At 44.3% G+C, this 17,701-nt stretch overlaps 6 protein-coding genes across 6 annotated transcripts; 2 read left to right on the forward strand and 4 right to left on the reverse strand.

Moving 5' to 3' along the window:
• Window positions 1–1,385: 1,385 nt before the first annotated feature.
• On the forward strand, window positions 1,386–1,586 carry F5J12DRAFT_728646 (uncharacterized protein; the record flags this gene model as incomplete). The annotated part of the gene is made up of 1 exon (XM_051741897.1): window positions 1,386–1,586. The coding sequence occupies one exon, from the start codon at window positions 1,386–1,388 to the stop codon at window positions 1,584–1,586; it is 201 nt and encodes a 66-aa protein (XP_051594561.1).
• A 2,220-nt stretch (window positions 1,587–3,806) lies between these two features.
• On the forward strand, window positions 3,807–4,640 carry F5J12DRAFT_787160 (uncharacterized protein; the record flags this gene model as incomplete). The annotated part of the gene is made up of 4 exons (XM_051743590.1): window positions 3,807–3,915; window positions 4,011–4,307; window positions 4,343–4,367; window positions 4,496–4,640. 4 exons carry the CDS (start codon window positions 3,807–3,809, stop codon window positions 4,638–4,640), a joined length of 576 nt encoding a protein of 191 aa, XP_051594562.1.
• A 5,350-nt stretch (window positions 4,641–9,990) lies between these two features.
• Window positions 9,991–10,268, reverse strand: F5J12DRAFT_728657 (uncharacterized protein; the record flags this gene model as incomplete). The annotated part of the gene is made up of 2 exons (XM_051741898.1): window positions 9,991–10,134; window positions 10,191–10,268. The coding sequence occupies 2 exons, from the start codon at window positions 10,266–10,268 to the stop codon at window positions 9,991–9,993; spliced, it is 222 nt and encodes a 73-aa protein (XP_051594563.1).
• Window positions 10,269–13,027: 2,759 nt separating this feature from the next.
• Window positions 13,028–13,573, reverse strand: F5J12DRAFT_898658 (uncharacterized protein; the record flags this gene model as incomplete). Its single annotated transcript, XM_051748124.1, has 3 exons — window positions 13,028–13,054; window positions 13,116–13,445; window positions 13,493–13,573. 3 exons carry the CDS (start codon window positions 13,571–13,573, stop codon window positions 13,028–13,030), a joined length of 438 nt encoding a protein of 145 aa, XP_051594564.1.
• Window positions 13,574–14,587: 1,014 nt separating this feature from the next.
• On the reverse strand, window positions 14,588–15,066 carry F5J12DRAFT_728633 (uncharacterized protein; the record flags this gene model as incomplete). Its single annotated transcript, XM_051741896.1, has 2 exons — window positions 14,588–14,818; window positions 14,872–15,066. The coding sequence occupies 2 exons, from the start codon at window positions 15,064–15,066 to the stop codon at window positions 14,588–14,590; spliced, it is 426 nt and encodes a 141-aa protein (XP_051594565.1).
• Window positions 15,067–16,188: 1,122 nt separating this feature from the next.
• On the reverse strand, window positions 16,189–17,678 carry F5J12DRAFT_574310 (uncharacterized protein). Its single transcript, XM_051740124.1, has 9 exons — window positions 17,625–17,678; window positions 17,187–17,569; window positions 17,079–17,134; window positions 16,980–17,015; window positions 16,813–16,924; window positions 16,707–16,763; window positions 16,624–16,659; window positions 16,509–16,576; window positions 16,189–16,449 (listed from the first exon to the last, which is right to left on the reverse strand). Exons 2-9 carry the CDS (start codon window positions 17,382–17,384, stop codon window positions 16,281–16,283), a joined length of 732 nt encoding a protein of 243 aa, XP_051594566.1. The 5' UTR covers window positions 17,385–17,569; window positions 17,625–17,678; the 3' UTR covers window positions 16,189–16,280.
• Between the last annotated feature and the right edge of the window lie 23 nt (window positions 17,679–17,701).

Consider the following 17,701-nt stretch of genomic DNA (forward strand, 5'->3'; position numbering starts at 1 on the left):
TTGTGACTCCAAAAAGATGGGTGGTATTTTTCTGTCATTGAGGTGGAATTATATAGTACATGGAGAGTAAGGTACTGATCAGAGAAATGTGGGGCAGGAGAAGCAAAACTCCAAAAAATAAAGGGGACAATGTGTCAGACATCAAAGCCATACAGCAATGTGTGAAAACAAACTGTAAGGTAGCAACTGAGAAAGACAACAGGAAAGATGGGTATCTTCTGACAGGATGAGTGTACACTGTACTGTAGAGTGGAACGCGAAGGGTAGAGGCCATAGGTAGAAAGGGGTTCTCAATTGTGGAGAAAGGTTTGCAGGAAAGGAACAAGAGGGGTAGCCAGAGTTTTTACTGATGATCTGTGTGGCTTCCCAGCTACATGGTGAGGCGAGGGTCGAGGTGACATGACTGTGGAATTCTGGATAGATGAATGTCAGGTTGATGTTGACACAGAATTTTGGGACAATGACTGATGTGCATTATTGATGGATAGGGAAGCTCCGAAGGTTCAATGGGCGAGGTGGCACATGAGGCAATGCACAAGGCAAATGGGATAATTCCGAAGATGACAGATGTGGATGGTAATGGTGGAATTTTGGTGTTGGCATCCCTATTTCAGCCTCAGGGAGTATACTACTCCCTACACTGGTGTGCTCGGCAGAAGTGGATGATGTCATAGCATCTATCCAGCATAAGGTCAATTCTCAAGGATCCGAGCACACACACTCTGGTACCATGAAGAAGGAGTACCTGGACATGATCCTCGCCTGGTCCAATTCTTGCTGTCCCCTCGACTCCCTGTTGCAGTACATCCATTCGGTGATGACACACTTGGAACCCTCAGTGCTGCTGTTAGTCAAGTGGGTGACAGATGCGAAGACAAAACTAACCACCATGCAGCACATTGAACAGCTGGCCTGTGCTGCTGTCGCATTCATGCTGTGGACCAGGTAACTAGCATGTGGCTTTACCTCTGAAGTCAATGATGACAATTTACAATAGGAACTATGAACTGATCAGGCTGAAGTGTGGGGACATAAAACTTGACAGGACCACTGTGGATAATGTGTTCCTGAAGTACCTTTGAGGTGAGGAAGGATCACTCACCATCAATGACCTTGGTGTGTACTTTGAGGTGCACCTGAGGAATCAAAAGGGGTGGCAGAGAAAGTTGGACAAAGGGATGAGGGAAATTGACTTATGAAGTACATTCAATCCCATCTTCATGATGTGGCACTACCTCACATCTGATGTCCATTTTCAATGGCATGTATCCATAGGTAATCACTACAAGGTTTATCCATGCCCAGATATGGGCAAAGCATGTGATGTCTTCATGCACCTGGTTTTCTGGATGAGATGGACTGAGATTGTCCATCTTGGTCAACCAATGGCCAACAACAACTTCCTCTTTCCCACCATTGGTGCAAATGGGGTACTGCAGCCAGGTGAACCACTCTCCCATGATATGGTTCAGAAGTGGATTGATGAGGGAGTGGCAGGTGCTGGGATTCCTGGAACATTCTCCATGCATTGCTACTGTTGGGGAGGAGTGCAGTACAGGTTCATGTATGCCCCAGTGGGGCAGTGATGGACCCTTGCATGTGTCTGATGGTGGGGGGGGTGGACCAAAGGTGAACATGTGAGTCTTGTGTTCTTTCCTATCTGGGTGTGTTGGAGTGAACTGGTGCTTCTCACATTGTCCTTGACACCACACACACAGCACAATACACCGATGCATTACCTGCTCAACAAACTTCATTGCTATGAAACCAACCACAGTGATGCCCTGGGCCTGATCTCACAGGAAGCTGAGGACTCACTGTGAGTCAAAGTGTGGTTCAGTGGTGAAAACCAACCAAAACCAACACAAAAGACAAAAAGAGCAAGTGGTGGTGTGCCTATGTGGTACCTAGATGGTAGAACCTTTGATTTGGGTGGTTTTTTTGCAAGCTACAACACTCAAGGATGAGTGCTGAGCATTGGGGGTGCTCCTGACAAAGAGGGAGCAAGAATGCAATAGAAAGCAATAGGGTAGACTGCTGTCAGCCTATAGAAGGATGGATGGCAGCTTAATTCAATGTCCTAAGCTGCACTGAGCTCAGGGAGGGCTTGGAGTGAAGTATATTGATGATAGACAAGGATGAGCGAAGTAGACAATAGTTAGACCCTTAATAAAGTCTCAACTATCAAAGCTGCTGAATGAATTACTGAGTGATGATAAAATGTGAGCAAGAGGGGCTCTCTGATGTCTTCTTTTTTTTTTTTGCTATCTAAGTACAGTAATTTATATACAGTACAGGGGTGTTGCCCTTGGAAAACAAGGTGCAAACACTTGGTAAGTGATTGGTAACTGATGAGTAAGGAATGTAAGCGATGGGTAATCATCTTGGAAAGCACTGGTAAGCATTGGTAAGGATTAGCAAGCCAAAAAGCAAAGAATCAGTAAGCAAAGTCAAAAGATTGGTAAGTATTGGCAATAGGTGAGTCAAAGACAGTCAGAACGTCAAAGTATGAGTCAAGTGATGTCAGGAACTGGGAAAGTGCACTGGAATTGCATTAGGGGGAGGCTGTGCATGTCACATCTCAAAGAGATCACTTCTAGGCCAAGGTGGGATGACAGAGGCAGCACTGATCTGATGCCAATATAGTACATCCAAAAGTGGACAGGGTGAATCAGATGTCAACAGGGGTCAAGCTTTGGGGGTCAGTGGGGTGACAGGAGCATAGGGGATCACAACCTTCCCCCCCAAACCATCCTCTCAGTGAAGCAAATAAAAACTTCATGAACAAGGCTCTGTTGGAAGAGAGGATGAATGGGGAGTGTCTTCTGCTGTATCTTGCAACAAGGAGGCAAGATGTGCATCATACTCATCATGGATGTGATCAGGGAGAGTGGAGAACAGTAGATTATACTGTAGCTGTCACAATCTTGGAAGAATGATGGACAAGACTGGTATGAAGACATTGCAGGGAGCAGGGAGGAAGGATCCATACACTTCTCAGACTGGAGAGACTGAAACGACCACATAAGACCTTTCCAAGTGAATGACAGACCTGAGGCAACCAAAGAATGTCCTCCTAGAGGTCATACTGACAAAAAGAACATGCTGTCCAAGCTGGATGGGCTGAGAGGGCACAGATGAGGGTGGGATGTACCAGGATGCTTCAGGATGGAAGCTGGTAGGAACTCCTGGTAGATATATGTAGCCATGGTCCCTAGCAAAGGGGACAAGTGAAATGATTGATGTAGAGGTGGCCATATCAGAAGAAGTTAGTGAAATGAGCATCTTTTGGAGGGAGTGCTGTAGAAATGTGTGGAGTGCACAAATCCTTTCCAATTTTGGAAGGTAAGATTGCATGGCTGAGCACTACAAGTGAGTGTGGGAATGGTCTCTGTATCTGCAGAAACAGTGGAGATATGTCAAAAACTGGAATGCCATACACAGGTGCTTAAGAATTTTAGCCAGCATTAACTCACTCCCTTTCCTTTTCTCTGGCACTGATGACTTGTTCTTGTGCGAGGGATGAGTGCTGACATTTCTGGCTGTCCATCTTTGCATGAGGGCTATGGTCTTCATCTCCATTCATCAGCTGTATCCATGTCCACCTCACCAAACACCTTTGGTGTGTGACATTGCTTGCTGGTGAAGCTGCACTCATCTGGCCAGCATCTACAGAAGCACTCCACATGGCCCATGCAGCACTAACAGCAGATGTCACAGCACTGTACTCAACAGTGAAAAAAATGTCTCATTCACAAGTAGTGATGTCAGCAGATGTAAGGGAGATTTGCCAAAAACTGGGTGACATGAGCAACATAGTCACAGCACTGGCCTTGACATCCACTGCCTCTGGTGCATACTCATATTCTGCACCAATGGTGCCATGTCAGGGCACTGGTGATGCTGCGACAGATGGTGAGTCCATTCCATTCCTCACTGTCACCACATGAAGGCCAAACTAAAATCTGCAACAGCCCACCAATGTCAACACCATCAATGCTCATCCACAGAGTATCAGAGCACTGTCTTGCCACCTCCAACAGTTCAGTCCATTCTGGCTGCCCAGCCACATGATTCACAACCATTGCTGCTCAGATTGCCATGCCTCGTCCAACTACCCCCAGATGTCTCTGCCATGATGCAGTCCCTCACTTCACACATCAGACCTGAGAGGACCAACAGCTGCTCGAGTTCCTCTGCCACTCCCCTGGGACTGCTCATCCTGGATGTTCCTGTCTTATGGGCAGATGGGACACACACTCCAAGGTCAGACTCCTGGAAGGACATTGTGTGCCACTGGACAAAGGGTGAGCCACAGCTCAACCTGCACACTCTGCTCAAGGACTGGCCCCATCACTACTACAATGGTAAGTGCCAGTGCCTCAACACTAAGCACTACCAGTGCAAGGTTGTGGCCACTGAATTTCTGAATGAGTACATACTACTTCGATCTGTCCTACTCCAGCATCTCTGATGGTTGTATCTGGCTCTCCAGGTTCCAAGGGAATGAGGATGCATTCCTCAGAGCTTATGGAAGTGCTGCCCATCTAGGACATACAAGGCTCCTCAATGCCATCATAGCTGCTCACAAATGGCATCGTGGGGATGGGGAGCACTGCCACCAGGCAGAGCAGCAATGAGCTATCCTTTTTTTTTATATAAAAAATATCATTCACTGTTGCATTGTCTCTTACACTTCTTACTCAACATACTGTGGTGTAGTGGTAGATACTCTACCTACACATTCTCCATAATCCATGTTCTCTACACGAAGCTTGAAAGTTCATCAATCAAGAGATGGCAATTGCCATTTATGAACATAAATTGCATGGGCCAGCGGCCCTTCCCTCCAATATATACCATTGATCATGATTGAAAGCAGATGACAACAGTTGCCTCATACAGCAATTACAAAATTGCCAAATGGGGATGCGCCAATGTGGCCAGCTTGCCAAGGGGCATGACAGCATGATGTCACTGGGGCTCTGTGCAAGCCTGAGTGACCATTCAGGGCAAGTTCCCATGCCTGCCAGATGAGGCAGGTGCCCTTCACCACCACTGTGAATTTCTCATGCTAAGTAATAATAGTCACAATGGTAATTATGATGACCATTGCAATTGCAATAGCAATACAAATGGCAATACCAAATGTAGTGTCATTGGGGGGTTGATATTATGAACATGGTATCATCACCCCCTTATTTCGATGTTATTATCATGATGATTACAATAGCTGTGCCATGTAGAAATAGCCCAGACTCTCAGCACTGCCATATTACTGTAATCTGATTTGTAATGTACTGTGATGAGAACTGGGGATTGCAATTAATTTTGGACCGAGGGAATGGAAAAATATATTACAAGTATCTTATCTCATCCTAACCCTTTTTTCTTTTATCTAGGATCTGATAATTTGATTTGATTTGATTACCATTACTATCTTATCTTGTAATCTTATCATATTCTATTCATCACTATTACACTACATAGCAATCATTACTACATGCTTTCCTAATCAACTACAACAACTACAAACTATTTTTTTTAACTTGATTTGACCAGGGTTTGAACCTAGGGACTAGTGTAGTCGTTAGTCTAATTAGCATAGCTTACCATTAGTCTATGCACCCAATCTATTGATAGGGATGTCAAGTCCCCTTAAGGAGACTTTTTGGACTTAGACAAATTTTTGGAAATTGCTTTGAAGGCTCTAATGGGTCAAAGCACTTGAGGCAAAGACAGGATACAGATAACATTTGGAGCATAGGTACAGAGACAGGCAGTGACTAGGGCAGTGCTACAAAGGAAGAGAAGGCTAGTATTCAGTATGGAGTCACAAGATACGTAGTAATCTAGTTACGAGTCCTAACAATAAAATAGCAACTGGTCAAAGTGAATCTACTTAATGCATCTGCCTCTACCATGTCACCCTTTCGACTTCTGTACTGGATTAATGCTACCAGATTCCAAAGTATCAGTACTTGATGGATCTGCACTATTGTTGTTGCTTGTTCTGAGGGTTGTTACAGGTGCTGGGATGGATGTTACAATTTGATGGGATTCAGATGCAGCAGGAACATTTGTGTCAGTGATTGAAAGTGAATCTGGGGTGGACAGACCAGAACTATCCATCTCATCTGCATCATCTTCTGATAGTGCAGCAGAGTCCATTGCCACCATCACAGCATTGATCTCCACAGAAAAGTCCTCCATTGCGCCCATCCTGGACTTCATGGCTGCTCCAGGGTTCCTGAACACAAAGTGGTTCATCTCCATGACAATCTTCTGGATGTGATGGTGTCACACACCAAAGGTGTTTGGTGAGGTGGACATGGATGTAGCTGATGAATGGAGGTGAAGACCATAGCCCTCATGCGAAGAAGGACAGCCAGCAATATTGGCAGTCATCCCTCACACAAGAACAAGTTGTCGGTGCCAAAGAAAAAGGAGGAGGCAGGTTAAGCACCAATAAAATTCTTAAGCGCCCATGTATGGCATTCCAGTTTTCAACGTATCTCCACCAATTCTGCAGACACCGAAACCATTCTCACACTTGCTTGTAGTGCTCAGCCACGCGATCCTACCTTCCAAGATTGGAAAGGATTTGCACACTCCACACATTTCTACAGCACTCCCTCCAAAAGATGCTCATTTTGCTAATTCTTCTGATATGGCTGCCTCCACATCAGTCATTTCGCTTGTCCCCTTTGCTAGGGACCATGGCTACATATATCTACCAGGAGTTCCTACCAGCTTCCATCCTGAAGCATCCTGGTACATCCCACCCTCATCTGTGCCCTCTCAGCCCATCCAGCTTGGACAGCGTGTTCTTTTTGTCAGTATGACCTCTAGGAGGACATTCTTTGGTTGCCTCAGGTCTGTCATTCACTTGGAAAGGTCTTATGTGGTCGTTTCAGTCTCTCCAGTCCAAGAAGCATATGGATCCTTCCTCCCTGCCCCCTGCAATGTCTTCATACCAGTCTCATCCATCATTCTTCCAAAATTGCGACAGCTACAGTATAATCTACTGTTCTCCACTCTCCCTGATCACATCCATGATGAGTATGATGCACATCTTGCCTCCTTGTTGCAAGATACAGCAGAAGACGCTCCCCCTTCATCCTCTCTTCCAACAGAGCCTTGTTCATGAAGTTTTTATTTGCTTCACTGAGAGGATGGTTTGGGGGGGAAAGTTGCAATCCCCTATGCTCCTGTCACCCCACTGACCCCCAAAGCTTGACCCCTGTTGACATCTGACTCACCCTGTCTGCTTTTGGATGTACTATATCAGCATCAGATCAGTGCTGCCTCCCTGTCATCCCACTTTGGCCTAGAAGCGATCTCTTCAAGATGTGACATGCACAGCCTCCCCCTAATGTGATTCCAGTGTGCTTTCTTGGTTCCTGACATTGCTTGACTCATACTTTGACATTCTGACTGTCTTTGACTCACCTATTGCCAATACTTACCAATCTTTTGACTTTGCTTACTGATTCTTTGCTTTTTGGCTTACTTATCCTTACCAATGCTTACCAATGCTTTCCAAGACGATTACCCATCACTTACATTCCTTACTCATCAGTTACCAATCGCTTACCAGGTGTTTGCACCTTGTTTTCCATAGGCAACGCCCCTGTACTGTATATAAGTCACTGTACTTAGGTAGCAAAAAAAAAGAAGACATCAGAGAGCCCCTCTTGCTTGCAATTTATCATCTCTCAGTAAATCGTTCATCAGCTTCGATAGTTGAGACTTTATTAAGGGTCTAGCTATCATCTACTTCACTTATCATCATCTATCATCCATATACTTCACTCCAAGCCCTCCCTGAGCTCAGTACAGCTTAGGACATCAAATTAAGTCACCATCCATCCTTCTGTAGGCTGACAGCAGTCTACCCTATCGCTTTCTATCACATTCTTGCTCCCTCTTTGTCAGGAGCACCCCCAACCCTCAGCACTCATCTTTGAGTGTTGTAGCTTGCAAAAACCCTCCAAAAGAACAGGTTCTACCATCTAGGTACTGCATAGGCACACCACCACTCGCTTTCATTGTCTTTTGTGTTGGTTTTGGTTGGTTTTCACCACTGAACCTCACTTTGACTCACAATGGTCCATCCACTTCATAATGAGCACTTGTTTATATGCACAGAACACTTGATAGTAATTGATTTTCAAGATAGCCCCACAACCATTCCCTGGGAACTCCTTGTCAGGAGAAAGTAGAAACATACACTGTAATGATGAGAATTAAATCAGTAACACATAACATGGCATCACTGTAGGTTACTCACCATTGTTGCAGCCCATGCAATAGATCCTGGTGTCACTGCTGTGACCTGCCACTTCTGCCCATTTGTCTTCAGTCCACCACAATGAACAAAGCCTTCTGTGAGTGACATCTTGCCCCATAGCACTCCTTTCAAAATCTATTCCTCATCAGTGGAAAATTGAAGGAACATAGTTTTGACTCACCTGAGCAAGCAGTTTCCAGTTCATGAATGGTTTACATATGTCAAGCTTCATGTCCTTGAAGAGAAAGGGGAACCATATTGTGAAATGTTGGTTTGGAGTGCCTACCTCCTTGACTCCAAGCATCTTTGTGATTTTGGGAACTTTGAGATGAGACACATTCAGTGAGAAGTGGTTCTTTGGCAGAGCAAAGATTTCATGGGCATTGTCACATAGCTTGTAGAGGATGTGGGACTGACCACTTTGCATTGCTTGTGCAAACTGGGACATTGTCAGCATAGTAAGATCATATGGCAGGCATGAATGTATGACATCAAGGAAGAAATGGGTGTTTCTGATTCTACACAGATGCTCTGGGAGTATGGAATCGAGCTCAGTGACAAGACCCTGTTCCTCTGCCATCCTGCTAGCATAATGCTCAGCTGTCACAAACACAGGGGAAGGTGACTTTGGCAGCTCCGACATGGCATTGGTTAGTGGTGTTTGTGGCAAGAACATTTCCATCATTACAGCATATTTTTTCCCCAGTGTCTTGATCTTGCTGTCATATGCAATCATGTCAGCAGGAATGTCCTTCATAGAATGGCAGGTTTTTTTTGCCTCTAGGATGGCATTCTTCTCCAATAGTTCCCAATTGCAGGATTTTTCTATGTCAAGTTGCAGCTGGATGGACCTTAGCATCTGTGAAGTAGTCAGTAAGAACAGTTCTTTGCAAAAAAACATGATTACATACCTCTGCAAGATCACCATTGCCTTCTCTTGAATGGGATGATGTGCTCATGATGGTCCATTGATGACCTTCAGCATCAGGGTCATTGAGGTCAGTGAGTGTGCATTGAGAGTGCCTGCTGAGATTCATTATTATTGCAGATAGGCTTGGAGCACAGTTGGGTAGCACAGGGACTGGGTGTTGGAGTCACTGATTGTTTCTTTGCACCCTTTTGAATGCAGGAGCAGTGTGTACAGCCAATGCTGATGAGAGCAATATTAAGTCATGATGCAACCATGATGCCTCTTACTGAAGGCCTAGTGCATGATATCAAACATCAGCAAATCTCAAGGTAGATATTAAAGTTAGCCTACCAAAGGAAAACATGTTGGTGATTGACAAATTTCAGTGCTTGGCAATCAGAAGATTTGGAGCTCACCATATGACAGTGCACAGGAATGCATGGAGCATGAATACCAACTTGGAATGCAAGGAAGTGGCCAACAGAGGCTGCCAGTCAGCAGGATGATGATGCAAATGGGCATGTAGCAGCATGTGGGTTCAACAAGGTGCAGTCCAAATTAACCAGTAGTTCCTGAAGTCAGCATATCATCCAAAACAAGAAGCAAACAAAAAAACTAGCATTGTGTTAGGTCATGGGCTTCATGCCATGCCCAATCAGGACAGCCTTTTGAGTTCCTCAAGCACCAGTACAAAGGTTGCACACCAAATCCATGCTGATCATGCCAGTGGGAGATGGGTATATATGCATAGAGTCGGATACCTGAGAGGAACTTGTCAGCACATTACTTAGGAAAGCAACAAAGAATGTACATAGTCCAAGAATTTTGCATGTGTATGGTGCTCGATATCATGCAAGTCAAAGTCACCCCAGCCAAGCTGAACCTCGATCCAGTATTTGTTGCTCATTGTACCATCCAACATGTCCTTGTTCTGTAGATAGAGCATTAGTGGGTGCAGTCTTGGTAAGGCATAAATATGTAACATACATCAGTCATGAGTAAATGGCATGTTATGTTCCACTTGCAGGCTGAGAATAACAAGATATCTGCACAGGATGAGTTCATCTTGTAACTCTTTTGAGGGTGAATCATTTCTTGCTGCACCATCTCGATTTGGAGGGGCTTGAGTTCTTGATTGAATACTCAACATAAGTCCATGACAACAATCTTGTGAACTAAAAAAAATCAGTCAGCACAAATCACAAAATACAGCAGAATGTGACCATCTCTTTTGCCACAAGTGAGCACAGAATATCTAGATCAAACTAATCTTATGGGTGGGGATCTTGCCATGCATGAAGATACCTGTCAGATCAAGTTGGACCTGGAAACCTACATAGACATTCGCTAGGTCAATCATTGGGCTCCACCAGAGCATGAGTGTGAACTGATGGTTGGGAATTTGGTTCAAACCCAAATGTTGAGCATTTGCAAGCTTTTTGTATCAAATGGACTCTTCGAAGCCCAACACCTTCTCCCAGAAGAGACTCTCCCAGGTTGGGAAATACCACCCAACACAGAGATAACATCGACTTGGTAGTTGTTGAGCTGCCAAAGTTTTCTGTCATGTTGTTGTGAAGTCCACCAGAATGGATTGCTACAATTGTAGTTAGTTGTGGCATTCAAGGAGAAGGAATAAACATGCACTGTTTGAGCAACTGATGTTGCCTCCAATCTGTATGAATGCACCAACCACAATCATGGTGAGACTAAAGAACTAATTAACTTTGTTGATTCCACATATAGTGAAATGATAAACTTACATGTGGCAATCCTTCTGGAACAGAGTATTGATATGGGGGATACCTCTGTCCCAGCTGTCTTCAAGGTCTTCAAGAGTGAGACGATGGCTTTGAGTGTTTGCTTCCTTCCACTTCATGGAGTATTCTAACCAGACATGGGCTGAATCCAGGAATTCCAATTCTGCCTCTGATGGGCAGAGATAACAGTACAAGTTGGGTATGAGTTGGTCCTCTTCATAGAACATACTGGCTTGGAAGTGGGTAACTATCAGGACATTCATTAGTGGTTGTAAAGATGCAGGAATGATAGTGTGTACCAATCTCCACTATCAGTTTGCTTCAACCACCTCAGGTAGCTTTGTGGAATCCAAATGTGACCCATTGACAACATACTAAGACTGCCTAGCCCCTTCAGAGTGTAGAAAATGACTGGTGGGAAATGTGAAGGCACCTTATTGTTCAACCTGATCTTGACATGGGTTTGAATCTTGTTCTCAGCCCTGACAAGGGCATCTAACAACTTGTTCATGTGATAACAGCTTCACAGTAGTATGTCATGAGACCAATCAATGCAGTATTCCACTTGTTCACAATGTTGAAGAATGTTGTGAAACTGGAATTTGTAAGGATTCATCCATCAAATACAGTTTTTGAACTGTTGGATACCTGAAAAGTCTGCATGTCAGAAAAAAGACCTGAGCAATCAATGTATTCCAATGAACCATGGCTTTGAATTATCTCCCCAGGTGTGAGTGAGATTTCAGCCCTACGAAATCTTTCTGTACCATAGTCTTGAACTCACTCAGTGTGAGTCAACAGGGTGGAAGATATGGGGCTTGGCACAGGGCCTGTGGCTTTGGCACTCTAAGTGAGAGATCCATCCCACAAGATCCTTCTGTACTATGGATTCAAACCTGCCCAGTGTGAGTGGGGTGTCAATATACAACAGGGGGGAAAAATGATGTGAGACTCAGCATGAGTCAATGGGGTGAAAGATATGGACTTGGCACAGGGCCTGTGGCTTCAGCTCTCAAAGTGAGTGATCCACCCTGCAAGATCCTTCTGTATGATTCAAACTTGCCCAGTGAGAGCAGGGTGTCAATAAACAACAGGGGGGAGGTATGATGTGAGACTTCAGCCCCACAAAATCTCTCTGTACCATAGTCTCAAACTTGCTCAGCACAAGTTGATAGGGGGAAGACATGAGCTCGACACAAGGCCTGTGACCTCAGCTATCGAAGTAAACAATCTGCCCTGCATGATCCTTCTGTACTATAGATTCAAACTTTCCCAGTGTGAGTGGGGTGTCAATATACAACAGGGGAGAGGTATTACGGTGCGCAACTTCAGCCCTATGAAATCTTTCTGTACCATAGTCTTGAACTCATTCAGCATGAGTTGACAGGTGGGGAGGTATCTGTCACCAGATAATATGATAACCTTGTAGGTAAAATTATTAGTGGTACAGTAACAAATGAACGAAAATGAGGGAATAATTATAATCAAGGCAAAGCAACTCATACTCTGCATGGATCTACAAATCTGGTATGGGAAGGTGAATTTGCTGATCAGATGACTGGTAAAATAAACAGAAAAGTTGTTTTGTCAACTGGATCCTCAGTACTTTGGGTGAAAATGTTTCAAAGGGCCAACTTACATAGTTGATGGTTTTAGTGGTGTCCTGTAGTCTTGTGTATCATTTGCACATGAAGGAACATGTCAGTATCAATCATGTCAACAACAAGGTACTCACCAGCTCTTGTATGATCTGGATACAGAAGGGCACTGCAAATGATTGAGTGGACTGAAATAATCTTGGACAATCCTCATGGTCACTCACATACCCTCCAGAAGTTGAGGTGTTTGTCCTTCTGAAGTCACTGCCCAATTGGGGCATCATATGGCTGTATCAGAGCCAAGGGGAAGGCCTCTCCACCAACAACACACTGGAACAGAAGTATAAGTTGCCCAAATATGTCATTTTGCTGAGTCTTGATGAGTACAGAGTCATAACAAGGACACCCATGGAACTTGGGGTGGGAGCATAGATAATCCATGTACTAGCACCAGTCGACAGTGGACTCAAAGTTGACTTTGAAAAGTGATATTCTGTAATCTTTGGTGAAGGTTAGAGACTTGAATGATAGAGCAAAAAGACAGTTTTACTTACCATATCATTCCTTTGGAATTGGATGTGTTTCTTGCCAGGAAGAGGTTTCCCTGTGAAGACAAAGTACTTATTGAAGAACTCACTGAGTTTTCCCCAGAATCGATTGAACATGTTGTCAGCAATACTCTTCTTCTCAATATCCTCAAACATTAATGGCTCCTTCACTTGGCTACCCAACTTCACATGGAAATATTCTTCCTCAGGCTCATCAACAGTGATATCAATGGTGTCCATATTCATTGCCACTCTGAACATCCTGTAAGAATCATATTCCTTGATCTTGCATTGGATATGCTCAGAAATCAGTCTAAGGTGATCAACATGGAGAATCTGTGCAAGCATAAGTAAGCTGGATACTAACCAACAATTTGACTTACTTGCTGAGCAACATCCTTGAAATTAGTTTGCTTTTGGTATGCTTGCTTCAACGGACCATGCATTTTCTCATTTGGCTTCATATTGAAATTTCAGGGACACCCTTTGCTTCGATGTCATCAAATACATGCATATGGGTGTGGTTCTTCAGAAAGTTCCAATTTTTCCCTGTATGCTGAGTTTGCTCCACATATTTCTGTTCCAGAAACCATCAGCAATGATTCAAATACCAAAAATGGTGCCAACCTGAATCAAGGAGTTGAAGGTATGCAGTGCTTCTCACCCAGTGGTAAGTGTGTGTGTCATATGTAGTTCAAGTGCTGTATACAGATCAAACTTGATGTAAGCATGCAGACAGTGCAACAGAAGGTAGCCATCTTTTTCTGTCTCATGCAGCAAGATGTCATGACAGGCAAATATGATTATCTTCCTGCAAGGTCTTGGAAACATTCTCGCTTGTATGAAGTTCACAGTTTGTGGGGAATTTCGATATCTCATTCTGATGAATGAGACAAACCAGACAAGGGTGATGTGACATGACACCACATATGAGTGCTATGACCACTCTAAATGTTGAGATAGTCAGTCTGCAGTTGCATGATTTCACCTACCCTAACCACTCACTGCTCTTTGTAATCAGCAGAAAGAATTAGTATGGTAGGGAAAAGTCGATGCAGGACACCATCCCAACATGTTACCCAACAGCCATTTTTCGAGTAGACCGAAATGGTGTCCAGAATCTTGAATGATTCATGCCAAATGAGATTCTTGAAGTTGGCGAAAGATGTCTTTCCAGAATACCTCTTGTCTTCATTTACCTTGAAGTGCAAAAAATCAGTAAGTATGCTCGACACCATCAATAAAAGTACTGTACAATTGGTAGCCACCCAACTACCCAGCCACCACCTAAGCCTTCACCATTCCAGATCCAAGTGGGGAGGTTAGCAAGTCATGCAACAACTGGATACCCTTTTTGTCAACCAAATGACAATAGTTTGGCTTTATCAGCATACCAGATGAATGCCAGAACCCTGCCATCAGGTGGTAAGTCACTCTGAAAAAAGGAAAAAGCAATCATTGAAGATACAGACTTAAGACTAACAACATACTTGTACATTCCAAAAATTGTCAGCCATCCATGGTTCATCAATGAAATGAACAAATGAGGAGCCATCAAACTTTGATAGGTGCTGAGCATCAAATACAAAATATGGCCCCACACTGGTATCCTTCAAAAGATCAGAAGCCCAATCCCACAGTGAATGATAGTGCACTTCAAACTCCATCATCTCACCTGCAAATGGCACACTTATTACACTTTCCTGAAACTGGACTAGTGTGTGATTAGCATTGGCAGTAATAGTAAGTTAACAATGCATACCATCATCATGCAATGGGAAGTGGCCCGCCAAGTACTCTCAAGATTGTTGTAAGTTTCTAGGGTGCACTCCTCAGTATGAAAACATCTTGAAAGCTTGAGGATAAAATTAATTTGCTCCCTGTTGAGAGCAGCCCCACAGATGAATTCTGAAAGGTCAAAATCAAGACAAGTGCAAAATGGATACCATGGAGCCATGCAGGGATCAGGGGTGTATGATTTGGGTGCATGGCCTTGACTGAACTCAGTAAATGGCACCATTACAGGTGGCTTGCTGGCATTTGGGTGGTATTTAACTCAGATATCATCAACATTGATATCAGCCTCAGGTTCAACAGCTGCACAGTGAATCAATATGAATGATACAAACCGAATGTTGACATGCACCATCCACCAGGTCATCCACACCCACAACACTAGCTGCTGACTCAAAATCCACAACCATGGGCCATAACACTGCAGGCTCTGTGAACAGTTGTGAGAATGCAATCTGAAGGGTAACAGAATACTTACCAGGTGCTGGTCCCATGTTTGCTGCAGTGGAGGATCCAGTTGCTGAGTCCAGATCATTATCAATGGCAAGTTGTCCTTGTGAACATTCACCTGTGCCAGAACAGATCCCCAACAATAAATCAGGAAATTCAGCCAGTAGAAACCAGGCACACCTTGTTGATGAAGCAAGTCAAAATGAGCAGAATCTTCATGTGTTTTGTGGATTCACCTGAGACATGATTTGTGATGAGTACCTATTCCAGTTGGCTTGAATGATTTCCCACACAATTCACATGAAACAGTTTGCTTTTCTGGAGGCATATTGTTGGTAAATGAAAGGAACACAGTCCTTAAGAAAAAAGACAGTTAGTACAGGGAGAAAAGTGAGTGGAAAGGGAAACAAGAGGCAGAATTGGTAGCAGCCACTATTGTGAAGGGCATTGCAACGACCTTGCCAGTGAATTGCAACCCCACGCTCCCACACACAATCTTATCATAAACTGATTATCACCATGTGAAAATCTGACATCATTGCAATGAACTAAATAATTTTCCAACAATTGGCAGAACAGATCATTGCATTTGAAGTCAAGGAGCTACATACATAGTGGTTGCACATTACCCAATGCAAAACGCATCAGTCTGGAAGGCGACCACAAGCACCAGATACACGAATGATCGTGCTACGGTGAGGGTACTTGCAATTACCCCTCGAATTCTCTTTCATGCGTTCTAGTACAAAAGGTGACATCGCGTACATTGATCTATCATTACAACGTCGGGAAAGGAAATTTGTTACAGTACCAAGTCAGCGCATATTGGCTGCCTCACCCCCGTTACTATCACGATCGTCATCACTCATCAACGAACTGAATTTATCCAGGCAAAATCAAGGACAAGCTTACCAATACCCATGTTTGCTAAACCAATGATGTGGAGGGGGGTTGAGTGCTTGTGCTCGCGGTGGGACCTTGGTTATTCATAGCAGTGGTGACCCTGGTCGCACCTGACCACTTGGCTTGCTCCGCTGCGCGAGCGGCAAGCCATAAATGATGTTTCGATGTGCTTGTTCCTGCATCAAGCATGATCCTAGAGCAATATAGATTCATGGATTGAAAACGGTGTGATATGCCGATGATGCTGCCTACCGCTGCAAGTGAGCTTGATCATCACCTGGGTTTGTTGAACGCATAACGAAGGTAATTTCCCCTAAGCCCTGTCGACGGCGGTCACGATGATGTTCGGGTATGTGATGAGACCGACCTTCATGTTTCCTTCTCTCCAGATGTAATCCACAACCTGAACCATGACAAATGACAACTGCGGAGACAATGGGGTTGACTCGCCTTTGGTAACAGTTGGTCGACTTCCGCACATATCCCACACCAACACAGCCACAAGATCTAAGACTATCCTGAGCATCGAAACGTGACAAGTTGATCTTACCCTTGCCTTGCCTGTGACGTCCTCCTCCAGTGCTCGTTGGTCATCCTCATCCACCGTTGCATCGAGTTTCGCTTGGAGAACCTCTACCTCTTTAGTCATAGAAGGAATGTTGAATTGCCTACATATCGCGTCCGAGGCGTAAACTGCTGAGTTTTAGTAGATATGGTGCTGACCTGTCATATTCAATGCGGCTCGCTTGACGTGTCGTTCTGGAGCCAGGAAGCAATGAATAGAAGAAAAAGGAAACGATTTGAGGCAATAAGATTACTCACGACAATGCATGTTCAAAGTATGCATTTCTGAAGACACGAAGTATGTGTTGGAGTAGCTTTATGTGGTTAGAATCACCCCAATTCTTTTTTGCCAATGGAAACACCTACATCAGCACTCAGAGTCTGCGATATGGACTTCAACTCGCGCTCCACTTTTTGCATTTCATTAGCATACCGACGTGGTGCGTCACTCCTTGCAGAAAGAGTGTGGCACCGCTTGCATAACACAGGCAACACGACTTCAAGGTGTGGGTCCAGCGTAGTACTAGATTGCCAGCTGCCCTTAAATAGGTTACACGTCATCATCCAGTCGGCGCACGACAATTTTGGTGCGCGTGCTAGTAACCCATCCTCTGAGGCCGCAATGTAAGTCTACAGACAAACATGCTTAGTGTGGCAAACAGACCTTCAGCACTGCCTGCAGAAACCTCGCTGAGTGAATCACTTTCCATCATCGAGGGAAGCCTTTCAAAGAATAATATTTTGCCGACCTGGATTCAATGATGAGTGTGAGCTGGACGAAGCAATGAAAGTATCGGTACAGACGTAATTACTCAGATGGTGGAGACAAAACATGTCTGAGAAGAACTTGATCGCTCCGTCTTTCCGTCGCCTGTTCTGAT

This window comes from Pisolithus orientalis, assembly GCF_024613125.1.
Source record: "Pisolithus orientalis strain OTSU chromosome Unknown F5J12scaffold_90, whole genome shotgun sequence".
NCBI lineage: Eukaryota > Fungi > Basidiomycota > Agaricomycetes > Boletales > Pisolithaceae > Pisolithus > Pisolithus orientalis.

Excerpts from the sequence above, each read along its gene's own strand:
- F5J12DRAFT_574310 (XM_051740124.1), bottom strand. The coding sequence starts at position 17,384 with ATGATGACGTGTAACCTATTTAAGGGCAGCTGGCAATCTAGTACTACG. Across the intron at positions 17,135-17,186 it reads CGCAGACTCTGAGTGCTGAT|CTACTCCAACACATACTTCG; the intron begins GTAGGTGTTTCC and ends AACCACATAAAG. Across the intron at positions 16,764-16,812 it reads AGGAGGACGTCACAGGCAAG|ATCTTGTGGCTGTGTTGGTG; the intron begins GCAAGGGTAAGA and ends GGATAGTCTTAG.